Genomic DNA, 13,403 nt, shown 5'->3' on the forward strand with positions numbered 1-13,403 from the left:
TTGATGTGAGCATTAAGTTCCTACAGGGCATCTGCCATTTGAAAGTACAGCTTGTTATTTACATTCATTTTAGCAGCTCTGTTAGCCAATCATCTACAAATGTTCATTATGCCATCTCGAAATTTATTAACTTTACTTTCCCGAGAAGCATACTGATGAAAGGTGGTTAACGAGCTTTTGCATTACTTTGGTTACCTAACTCCATGTGGATATGTGAACTAATATTTTCCTTTTATATTAATCCATTTTCAACTCTGCAGGATGGTTGCTGCGATTCATGTACCTGCCCCAAGTTCTTACCCTTTTCCCATTATCGGCTTCTTTCTTTTTAACGTGGTTCGCTACTTTTCATTATTCGAAACTTTGTATATGATATTTGGGTTCAAGATTGTTCTTAAAACTGCCTGTTAGAGTTATCTTTCTGACCATTCAAATAATATGTGCCTAGTACTCTGCACTTTGATCAGCAATTTGTTTTATTAGTGTTATTCAGTGCTGCTCTCCTAACTGTCCTCTTAATTGTGTACTGTAATTCTTGGCAGAAAAATATTTTTCTATTATCTTTTCTCAATAACGTACTGAACTCACAGCACATCCTTTCCTTTGGTCATTCACAATTTAAATTTATCTGGAGAATTATTATAATTCCTCTCATTTTATAATATAAACTATCTAAGTTTTTGGTGAAGCGTTGAGAGCTGTGTGCATGTTCCAAAGGTCTAGGCTTCTTGCCGGTTTATGTGTAATGTTTACCCCGTTTCTCTTTCGTTCACCCTGTCTCCTGTTCAGTTTACGGTTGTGATTCTGGATGGTTGTGGGGAGGATTTCCTTACACAGAGGGCTTAATTAATCTTTGATTAATTTTCTTGTGTTCCCTGCTTCTCGCACCGATTCACTTCCGTAGCATTGGTTCATTTCCTGATCATGTTCTGGTCATTATTACCATATCCAGTACTGCCATCTTGCCTGTTCTCCACCCATCTTATTTTCATGAACCGTAAGGCAGTCATGTCTGGGAGCCCATTCTGGCTGTCACTAATATCAACCCTTTACTAATTAAAACGTAATTATTAATTTCCTCATTTCCGTTAATATATTTTTACTGTTAGTTCTACAACTGTACAAATAGAAGGTGTATTGGATTTTGATTGGTTCTCCGTCGTTTATTGCGTTTATCTTCGGGCCTCCTGTAATTGCATTTATTTACCTTAATTTTCCTTCACTGACGCTTTTGATGGCCATTATTATTATTATTATTATTATTATAGCTTGGTTTCAGTTTTGGGAGTGCTGTTATGATCCATGGTCTGTGTGGCAGTGTATATTTTAACTTGAAATTTACACTGATGTGATTCTAGTGATTTACTTATAAGATTGTGTGCACGAATCTTGTATGTAGTGATAATTACCTGTGGAGGACAATATATTTATGGTACTGAGTAGTGTCAATCTCGTTGGTTACCAAGTTACTTATGGAGTGTTGCAACTTATATGCTACTTATCTGCTTCTATGTTTGATTTTCTTTGGGGTTTCTGCTTCGTTCTCATGTGTTTTATTGTAATTTATTCTCTCAATTTAAATTTATTAGGGCTAGTTTGAAATGCACATTTCCTAAACCATTCTTTGGGTTATATTAATTTGATTTAACTAGAGCTATTTGAACTGAAGATTTTGATATCGGTAACTAAAAGGTTAATATAATTTTTATTGTGTTTCTTTATATTTTGCAGGTCCTGTTATGCCAGTTTTGAATTCTGAATAGAGCCTATTTCATTTTCTTTTCTTCCTTAATTATGCATGTTTATTCAGCATGGTCACTTCTCAATGAATTTCATCAGCATTGGGCATAGACAAGCTCCCCATCCATTTAACTTGCGGTTATGTGTTCCATGCTTCCCATTTAATGTGCTGAGACCCTAGGTAGTCCTTATGAGCTTTTATGTGTGTGTTGGGAGTTCTCACATAACACACTTACTTTTTTAACTTCTTAGTACCACGCCTATTTTACAGTGGGTATAACAACACCAACCTTATGGTCATTAGCTGCAGTGTGCAAGCATGTTTAATTTGATGCCATTTGGCTGCTTTCTCATCAATTTCAACATTCCATTTTACAGTACTCTAGGCCTACTAGATGGTAGTGTAAACCAACTCTCCCTTGGGCATCTATGGCAGAGTTTTAATAAATTTCAGTAAGGTGAACACCACGTAACCAAAGATCTTTTACATGCTGACATCGTCGAGTGTCGTCACTATTTTATCACTATTATAAAGAATATGAAAGAAAATGAGAAACATTTTTGGTGAAGTCAACTTCTCACACTGAAGTACTGGCAAGATTTCGGTAACATTTTTCCGTCCTTCAATAATCCAACTACCTCTGCCGGATTTGAACCTGCTATTCTAGGATCCAGAGGTCGACACTACCACTGATCCACAGAGGGAGCTGGGTATGCTAAGAATGCCGCCTGCTTTATCACCAAACTGCAAGGTTAAATTCAGCAAGAGTTGGGAGGAATGCTAATACACTCTTAGGCACTCTAAGGCATAAATGTGGGAATTCTTATCACTACAAATTGTATTAGTGTTGTAACTAAACTTGTGAACAGATTAAAACTGCTTGAAAATCTGGAGAAACACAAGATTAGTTAAAAACTTTGATTTAGCACCATTTTGACACCTGATTTATAAAAATAAACAAATCAGGCTCTTAAAATGTGCACATGAAGAATATAAAATATTATAAAGAATATGAAAGAAAATGAGAAGCATTTTTGGTGAAGTCAACTCATCAGACTGAACTACTGGCAAGATTTCAGTAACATTTTAAATCCACTTGGAACTTTCCAAGAGGTACCATTACAATACTTACATTAAGAACACCTAAAATAACGAAGCAGTCATTCAGAAAAATGAACTTCAAGGCCATCTGTAAACACCAAAATTATCATGGGTAACCCAAGCCATAAGCCTACTTAAAGAGAGTCAGAAGAGGGGAGTAAAATTTGATACGTACATATACATGAACCTGATTTCCGTAGTTGACGTTGGGTGGTATTGAGCTACCATTGGTGTACAGGAACCTTTGTTGACCCTGGTAAGCATTGGGATCATATAGAGCAGTAGGTGGTGTCCGGTAACCATTCTTCATTGCCGCACCCATCGTTGCAACAGGCGGAATTGGCAACCTATTCATGGGTTTCGCTTTTATTCGTGCCATTATTGGCTTCCCCTGCAAACAACACAAAGAATTTTAACACAAATTTTTCACCTGAAAAGAAAGTAACAACTTTATTGAACACAAAGTGGGACTGTTCCATTGAGGACAATGGTACAGTGCTAAATTGATCACTTATTAATTTCTAAATACAGCAGTTTTACTTTAAAGCAACTCAAAGCTTTGTGCCTTTTTCTAATGCACAGTAATGAAATAAGTTAGAGAGAGAGAAAAAATAAGAAAAAACCATACTCCCACCGATGACTGGACTAACCACATGCACACATGCCAACTTTCAAAAAGAGAAATCCGGAAGATCGTAAAGTGCAAAACTTTTAACAACACGCGCATCGGCACCAAGTCTTGAGACATCATGAAAAACAACGGCAAGGGGGGAGATTATAAACAATACTAATACAAGTCAAATGTATGTTATGATCACCCCTGAAATTTACTAACACAAAATTACATCTTGATGAGTGCTCATCTGTTTCCACTTAACACTGGGAACACTTTCCGTGATCGTATTAAACAAGGAAATTAAGCAGAAAATGCCTCACTAAAAGACTGATAATATCCTTTCTTAGTTTAACTCATTACAAACACACCTAAAGATACTAAATCTCTTACAAATTTGTTACACAATTCAGTGAGTTTCAGAACAACCCCCAATGTTACTCACACCCACACACAAACAAAGCCTTTCACAGCTGCTACGAAGCACGACGTAGTTACTAAAGTTGTTATATATAAATTCACAGCCTGCTCCTTTTCCACGGATTTCTTTTCTTCAAAATCACAGCCTGCTACTTGTTTGGGAACATCTCAGTGAATGAAGTAGCAGTTGATGTCGAACAGGTGACAAAAGCACAGTGATAATTGATAATGTGATTATCGATACATTCACCGGTCGAATTTCAAACGCTGCATCTTGTATTACCAGCTACTATCACAAGTCAAACAAATCCAATTTGACACAGAAAGCGAAATCAAGCGCGGATATTCAAAATCCGTACAATAAGGTTGTTCATCCGTACAACCATAAAACACACGCAAAATCCGTACATTTTACGGAAAAACCGGAATACTTGGCAGGTATGCACATGTTCTAGGGAGAGTTTCGACTATGTTTCATAGAAGTATGCAGACATTTTCTTCCATGCCTCCCGCAACATGGCAAACAGTAGCCATTTTGGGGCAGTTAGGTCTGGGTGTCAACCGATGCTGCAACTCATCACAGAGATTCCCACCTGGACTTACAGTGTTTTGGGCCACTAATTTTATTTCATTCACTCACATTTTGGCATACTATTGGCCTTCACATTATGAACAACTGTGTAAAGGGACAGTTCTAGATTGTTGCCATATGGTGCAGAGTGGGTAGGATAGTATTGTGCAATACTGCCCGATAGGGTTCGGTATTCATGGTTAAGAGGGGGAGGTGGGGTAGGAAACACTATAAAGCTTCCACCAACTTTTACAGGAAGAACAATGTATTCTGAAGTAACATTCACCTGGCACTCCTCAGGTTCGTTCATGCCCAATGAGCAGCCATAAGGCACAGCGAAATTTATCGCTCCCAAGATGCTTAGCCATTGTCCTAAATCTCATGGTCAATGAGTTGTGCACTGCTGAAATCAACAGTAAGTGTTCAGTTTAATGATCCTTGGTCTATGTGCTACTATTTGCCCACAGAATTAAAGTGCAAACACCTCCCCAACGAATGGTGTGAGAACGGCCAGTGCGGCATAACTTCCAAGATGCCTACCAAAGTCCGCGGCCACAGTTTCCAACAAATCATACGAGTTTCACTTCACCACGTCAAAAGGCATTGACAATCCCTGTCAACTATTTTGACTTCTCTTGTTGAGGTGGGAATTTTTAACTCCCTGGCATTTCAATTTCACCATTACATCGCTCACCGTAATTTATGGTATCTGAAAGTTGCCTGAAATTTCATGGACAGAGTGACCAATCAGTGGGCATAGACAATCATAACCTTTTCTACCTCTCCGAACATCCATTTTGACTGTTGTAGCTAGAGATCATTTCTTCTGAGAGATCATGCCTTATATGCCCACAATATGCTGAGTGGCATACCGGATCGTCTACCTTCCAGGCATTAATGGCAATGGCGAGAGAGAGTACCGCACATCGGACTAAGGCTGTATATTTATTCTTAAGAAGCTCGCTCCAGTTATCACTGTGGTAAACGTTCCAAGCTCTAATTATTAGGCGATATTGCTTTCAGGCAATCAAATGGTACATGTGTAGTTTCATCTTAGCTAAGGTTAAAGTATAATAAGGAATAAACTCTCTATATGAAATTTTCTGATATAAAAATCACAAAACATTCAACTAGCAATTTTTTGGCAATTTCCTTTATTTACTTTATCAGTGGTTTCACCATAAGTTCAATTTCTAAGCCTTCCTTTAGTAACTTGGGGGTGGTAACCAACGCTTAGGAGAGTGGGATGTGCTAGAATTTTCAATGTTAAAATTACATTATTTGAGCTTGTGGGAGTGATTTTATAAGAGTGATGGTCAAGATTTAATTAAATTAACCATGATCAACAATATTTGCTAATTCAAGACGCCTGAATTGCAAGCTACAAGAATGAGGATGCTAATTCAAATTTTCCAACTGTGCAGTCAGCAAAACTGGAACACTTACTAAGTTCTGGCACCAGGCTTGTGAAAATATATAAGCCAGTGGAAATTTGCAACAAGGTTCTGATTTCTGAAGTTTCACGGGTGCAATCCACGTCTGTTAGTATTACAGTTTATCAAGTGTGCCAGCCAAAAGGTTATGAAACTGTATCAAAATGTGTACAATACCAGTAGGACACACTCTCATGAAGATAATGTTAAATCATCCAAAGTAAATCCATTAAAGAAATTATGAAGTAACATGTGCTTTGATTAAACTGTCGTTCTAACATCGATTAAGTGTCAAAAGTGGTGGCACGAGATGCTGAAGGACTGTGTATTAGTTACAGATCAACTTTGCTAGATGGAGAGGTGAGAGTGAGATTGAGAATTGGCCAGATGGTTCAAAGTACATTATCCAGAACTTTGTCTACAGTGAATAATAATAATAATAATAATAACAATAATAACAATTGTACCGGGAGGTACAACTCTACGCCGCGTGTTCAAAATGAGCGCCTAAAAGAACTCTATCTACCAAATGTGGAACCAATAATACAACAAGTTAGAACTTTACTCTTAAGATGTCACCACAGAAATTTGATGTAATTTTGTTATTGTGAAGTTTCCTGTACCGTTTGAATTTCTAATTGCTTTGTTTGCCCTTCATCAAGAAGTTTGGACATTCTTCCAGAGATGTCACTGCTGAAAAACTATGCACCCTGGTGCAAAGTTAAAGAACCTTTGATTTGAAGAAGAGTTGTATCCATTTTCATTTTTTTTTTTTTTTTACTAATTAATGTTCATTTATTTTTGGGTTGGCAATATTTATCTTTTCTTTCCACCAGTTTTGAATCCAGCCAATTCCAAATTTCTGTAATTAATTTTCAAGTTATCCCAGCCTTCCTCGATTTGGAGTGTAACCTTTCAAACTGACCAATAAATTGAGAGGGTGTGGCTGGTTTATTCACGAAAGGTCTCGAACTTTCCCCGAGGGTTTATAAACTGCAGATTTCCTCGTCTCTTGGCCAACTGATCGTCATCTAACCTAGTGTGTGTGTCAAGCAGGAGGTGGGAGGCGCCTCTCATCAGGCAGCAGTACACCGACAAGGGAATGGCCACTTAACATCTTTATTTCTTGCTAGCTCTGCAGTTTAACCTGAGGGAGAGGTCCGAAACTTGAAGTATGTAACCTACCTTTCTGAAAATGTAACTTTGGCCGGCTTATGTAATAACTTCATAAAATCTTTAACTGTAAATCAAGGATAGAGAGTGATGTACCCTCTCGAGCTCCCCTTCATATTGGTTTGAGGTGACTACGCTTTGTAACTGGTTTTCTTCCTTTCCATAATATCTTAATTTATTCTTATACGAGTCACCTCCATAGTTTGTGAATAGCCCCTGTTTTTCATCAGCCTAGTGCCCTTTAGGTTTTAAGAATTCATATTTAGGAGCGCAAGTACTCGCCTCCATTCAATTTGTATTTCGGGCCATTTACTTAACCTGTTCTTTTCAGCTAAGGCCCAATAGGTTAGGTACTAGATACTCCTGTTTCAAATTTTGAAAGTTGTGCTTAGGTGGCGAGTGATTGTAATTTTCTGATATTGCCTTGAATAGGCTTGGAAAACTGAGAGCACGTCAGCTCTTTTCTAGTGTTGTAAAAGTGCCTCTGGGAGGCTTGATATTGCGAGTTGGGAGCAAGCGCTCCATGTATTGAGGGATTTCTGCCCTTGTGTAAATTTGTGCTTTTGGTAAATTTGAGTTAGGAGCTCAAGAATTGTAAAGTGAGGGGTTTGAAGCCCAGTTTTTTTAAAACAGTCACTAAATTTTGGATTTCTTGTCTTGTCTAGAATTCATCAGTATACCTGACATTTTATTCTTATGAATTTTGTTAAGAAAATATAACCTTCAGTTTGAGTTTTATATTTTTCTTGACATTGTAGTTAGACCCATTCATTCCGGCACCTTCTTTCACCTCTGCGTTCCACGGATAACCCCGGAATATAAATAATAATAATAATAATAATAATAATAAAGTATTTGTCTTAAAATCGTGTTAAAGGACAGACATTCATTCGAACGCAGTATTATAAATGTCTAGTGTGAACGCAGTATTATAAATGTCTAGTGTGAATGGAAGCTTTAGTTGGTGTTACTCTGTAAACTTAACAGTGCGTCAGTCATCCAAAACAGGTATACAATGCAGAGGGGACCAGTGAAAGGTAATGATACAAATAAAACATCAAACCTAATACCAAAATGCCACAGAAAGAAAAAAAAGTCAAGGTCTTGTTAATACTGTCGACAGCAACTCATTGTAAAGGCTTCTTGTCGCGAACAGAATTTTGATAGATTTTCTTTACTTTGTCGTACCGATCAGAGTACCAATATACGATATGTAGTTTTATACAAAATAATAATAAAAACTGCAATTATGCATTTATATGCACTACAAAACTTAGCCATTTGATTTGAAATGGTATGAATTGCTTTTTTTTTTTTCTTATGGGCGTATGATACCTTGAAACAAACAAAACATAAAAATATGCCAAAATCTGCCCTCCAGTCAAAGTTCAAAAGAAGAGCGATGTGTCAAAGTTATACTACATAAGCATTCTGCATCATGATGGGCAATTAACACTTTGATGACTAGCAACATGTGCCGTACGTCAATGGTATAGATTCGTGGAAGGGCCGTGCGGAGTCACGCACTAGTGCTTATATATCCACTTCAATGTACTAATGACATTAGCAGAGTGCTGGAACACATTCCACAGTGTTTTTAATTCATTATAAAATTCCAGGTAGCAGCACATCAGAACCTAATTTTATTATACTAAGCTGGTACTACTGAGGCAGCTTCATAGCCACGTGGTCTCGTGCAGCCAACGACTAGAGCCAATTTCCACAATTACATGTATTTTTTTTAATTTCTCAATGATTAGCACGTATGTTGTGTTTCATAAATGAAACATGGTGTGTGTGTGTGTGTGTGTGTGTGTGTGTGTGTGTGTGTGTGTGAATACATAACTTTTGTTTTTAATATGCATTGTGAAAATGAAGAAAATTTAAAGTAGTAAAAGGTTTAATTTATTTATAAAATTAGTGGTACTGCTCCAATTTTGAAAACAAGGTACGTACGCATAGCTCAAACGTTGCTGAATCCAAAATCGGTTTGTGATTATAAGTATAGTTATCAGTTTTGTACAAAAATGTGAAAACTCGCTAAAATACTCAGTCCACAGTGTAAGATCTAACGTCACCTCGTCCGCCTTCAATATGTTAAAATAAGGTAGGGGGACCCAAATTTAGAATTACGGCACCATCATGAGGGTAGCTGGCACATGTGAGTAACGCTGTATTTCAATGTAACTTCTAATAGGTACCAGTTTCTTTATGCACGTTTTTATTTAGTTTAGAAAATATTGTAGGTTGTAGGATGTAGTTTCGATCTGTGGACTTGGATCATTTTTAGTTGCGAGACTAATATCACTTAAAATATAAAGTTAAGCTTATAGGAAGTTTCAGTACTCAGAAAATGGAACAATTACTTAAACCCAAGTAAAATGATAAACTTTGACCTACGTCTTCAGTCAGGAACGTTGAAACCTGTTACTCAGAGTGTGTAAACAACCAAGCAATGCATCATGAATTTTAAGCTAGTTTTAAATTCAGTTGGAGAAGGCTGTGGATATTTTAGTTTAATGTAGAATCAGCTTTCAATGTAAATTTCAAGTGCCAGGTAACATTTCAATTAGGGCTAGAAATCTTCAAAATGAAAAAGTCAATAACCATGAATATCTGGGAGGTTGTCAGTCTTAAGCTTGCTATTCTAATATAAACATGGAAAGCTGGAGAATTTGAACCTGGTATCAATAAGCATAGTATTCATATTTCCTGATAAAATAGCCTCGTGAGGATTGTCGAGTGATAAATGCCCTAATGCAGTTGAAGTGCAGTATAGGGGTTAATGATAAAAATAACTATTGCCTGTGCTTCATGACATGTGATTACGCATGTGAAAGTATGTGTCAGTGTTACAGAAATGTGGTAGGAAGGTTGTAAGTCGATTATATATTTTCCCTAGCTGGTGGAGTATCTGTAGTATTGTATCACATTGACGACCCGCCCCGAAAATTTCCGTGGTGCTGCAGCCAGCGGTTGTCAACGGGCCCCGGAAATTTGTTTTGCGCACGGACATGGTTTGTAGCTTGTTGTACTATCTGTTAGCTATAATTTTAACTACTTTCGATCATGTGATGGAGTAGAGGGATTGTAGACTTTCATGTCGATGTGTTTTTTAAATTGTAAGAGTCCTTGCAGCCATGGAACGAGGCTTACGTGATGACAAAGCATTTCACGATTTATAAGCAATTCATTATCAGATGTGCCTAGTGAAGTAGAGAGTGTAAATAGTGATAATGGTGGCGATAGTTGATGTGACTTTGGGTCATCTACATTGTCTAATCGCCGGAAACGTTCGCATGTTTTGGAGAGTGAGAGCGATTCCAGAAATGATGACTTAGAAGCTTGTTTACTTGGAATGGATATTAGCAGTGGCTATACAAAGAACAACCCTGAAAAAATTTGGAACAGTCTGACTGTCAGCCAGGCCTCAGATTTGTATTTCAGAGGTTGTAAATAAGTTTTTCGATGACGAGTTATTCAATATTTTTATAACCCAATCTAACCTGAACCATAGTCAGAATGCGCGTAAGTTTAAAACTTCCCCAAGGACACTAAAGTGGACTGACATTTCCGTTACTGAAATGAAACTGTCTTTGACAATAATTTTGATGGAACAGGTAAAGAAAGACACTTTGAAGGATTACACCAACCTGCAAAGATTTTTGGCCAAAGTAAGTTTATGTTATATACCTTCCACTTACAGTCCTTATGTAAAAAATAGTATCAGTTGTTTCGTATCACGGACATGTCTCAGAGAAAATATTTTACGTGCTCTGTTTTAGAGGGGAGTAGGTAGTCATACAGGAACACCGGAAGCAGAAGAACTATCTCCGTTCTGTGTTCTGCTAGTGTTGGCCTGTGACTCAGCATCCATCCTTTTATGTGCCGCATCACCTGGTTCAGTTTGATTTGAGCCATCTCAGCATTACGAGCCACCAACAATTAGAACAATTGCAGTTCGCACATGCGCAATGTCAGGCAAGGTCAAAACGCCAAGATCGCATTTCTCTGTAGTTTGAGAGAAGAATCTGTGAACATGTGTCACGCCTTTGCTTACAAGTTACAACGTGCAGTTGAAATCGACTGAGTGAATAAGAGAGTTCATTTGTGTTATAATGGCAAGCGGCAGTGATGTTCAGAGGCGAAAATGTGTGAACAAACTCGACTCCTTCTGTTCTAGATGTGGCCAGTATATAATTAAAGGCCAGAAGCAAAATATTACGCCATTTATAAAAAGCCTGTACTTGACATATTTTAACATGAAGTTAGGCGATCAGGACAAGAATTTCGCACCCTATATTATGGGTAAAATATGTCTAGAAAACCTGCGGCAATGGTACAATGGGCTGTTGCTGTCAATACCATTCGGAATCCCAATGGCTTGGCGGGAACAAAAATCATTTTGACGAATGTTATTTTTGTGCATGTAAACTGTCCGGGTTCAATACGGGAAGGGGGGAAATCACATTGTGTATCAATATCTTCCAGCTGCCATAACCCCTGTACCACATGGACCCAATAATCTTGTCCCACAACCACCAATACAGTTACCAGAGTGTGTCTCAGTCATCTTCAGATGTGGGGGATGGTGATGTTACCTTTGTACCGGATGTTGAGGATAAAACTCAGTCTTTGTATCAGTATGACAAATGATCTGGTGCGTGACCTAAGCCTCACTAAAAGAGTGAACTTTTAGGATAAAGATTAAAAGAGAATTTTTTTACTTCCTGGGACAAATTCATATTGTTACAGAAATTGGGAGGAAGAATTCCGGCAGTTTCTCGTTCACGAAGACGAACATCTTTCAGGGCTATATGGCTTTGCAAAATGCAGTGAAAGCACATCTGGTAGAGGAAAAGAAAGAAGACATTGTTGCAGAAGTTTTAGGTTTGATAGAAGACCACAGTGAATGTGCATCCAAGTGTTCGCATATATTATGATTTCCGACGTCTAACGTGGACAGCGAGAGCAGCTTCTTTGCTTACAGAAAGATACGTTGTGACTGTCGCACAACACAGCCTGCTGATATCGTTGAAATCATGCATAGTTTGCACATTGGAGAAAAGATGATGTAGGCTACGCATAAATTCATATTACAAGGCAGATCACCTAACTTTGTTTCGAGGTATCAGGGATTTATATATTTATTTCTATAACATTTTGTATGTTTAGTTAAGATTTAATAACATGTATACATTATAAGTATTCTCTTTAAAATGCCTTATTATAAAATTAGATATACCCCATACTACAAAAAAGATTTCACAAGAAACATTGATCAGCATGGCAGTTTATTTCACAAAATACCTATCGAAATAGTGTCAGTTTTAACATCGAAATTAACAGTTTTATTTCACCAAAAAATAAGGCCCTTAACAATGTTCAAATTCATACAACCAAGCAAGAACCGAATATTAATCACGATGTTCAGCATGTCCGGTAGAATTACCACTATACGCCGACGTTGCCATAACATTTAAAAGTGCTGAGTGCCAATCGCCTACTGTCCTACTTTTGCTGGCTACTCCTTTGTTTACATTCCAGATTATTACATCATACAATACCTCTCACTTTCCTTAGCCCCTCACAATCCATACTGTAATTTTTGCTCGTCATTTTGCCTACAACGTTTTTGCTGCTTCACATTTAGACTCTTTGCCCTTAGTGTCTCTGTCCCTATACAATCACAAAGTAAATGCAGATCATCATATCCTCGCAGAGGATGCATTGTGAGCTCTCTTTGCTCATGATCCATCCCTTATTTCTATGCAACCCTATCAGCCACCATAATATCCTACACTTTAATCTTCCTTCCCCGAATCTTATACTTAAATTAGAGATTTGGTAAGCCTTATAGAATAGGCTGAAACAAGGCCTTTCCCTACTTCTTCCAAACAATTCTGCATCTGTATGTCCTTAATTCTCATTGCCAGGGCCCTCTGCATTCTGCTGTTTTTCCCCTTCCATCCCTCCGACCAAATATATCCCATACCCAAATTCTCAACATAACTTTTAATTTTTGCTAGCCAACACTCACCATACTCCTTCCAGTTCATATCTATATGCTTCCTGCAGCAAAATACTGCCTCCACCCCTTCTCAGTCTAGACCAATAAGTTAATACCCTTTTAACGCAATCTACCTCAACAAACTCTCCACATAGGATTAATGCCCCCACCCTCCTTGGTATTTGGAGATTATACCGTTATTTTCAGACCAATCCCTTTGTCTATTAGCTAAGACTCTTGTATAAATTTTGCTCAATGAATCTAAAAGTGTTATTCCTTGGTAGTTGTCAGGTAAATTTCTATTCCCTTTCTATATATTGGGTATATTATCGCTTATTCCC

General features: G+C 37.6%; 1 protein-coding gene across 9 annotated transcripts in view; it reads right to left on the reverse strand.

Moving 5' to 3' along the window:
• The window catches only part of Larp4B (La-related protein 4B), a 965,589-nt gene that overhangs the window by 271,576 nt on the left and 680,610 nt on the right, over positions 1–13,403 (reverse strand). For all 9 annotated transcript variants that reach the window (XM_067147303.2, XM_067147309.2, XM_067147307.2 and 6 more), the window contains one exon: positions 3,018–3,233. In XM_067147303.2, coding sequence (XP_067003404.1) covers positions 3,018–3,233 — 216 coding nt within the window. The remainder of the gene's footprint in view (positions 1–3,017; positions 3,234–13,403) is intronic.

The sequence above is a fragment of the Anabrus simplex genome, chromosome 5, assembly GCF_040414725.1.
Source record: "Anabrus simplex isolate iqAnaSimp1 chromosome 5, ASM4041472v1, whole genome shotgun sequence".
In the NCBI taxonomy this organism is placed as follows: Eukaryota; Metazoa; Arthropoda; class Insecta; order Orthoptera; family Tettigoniidae; genus Anabrus; species Anabrus simplex.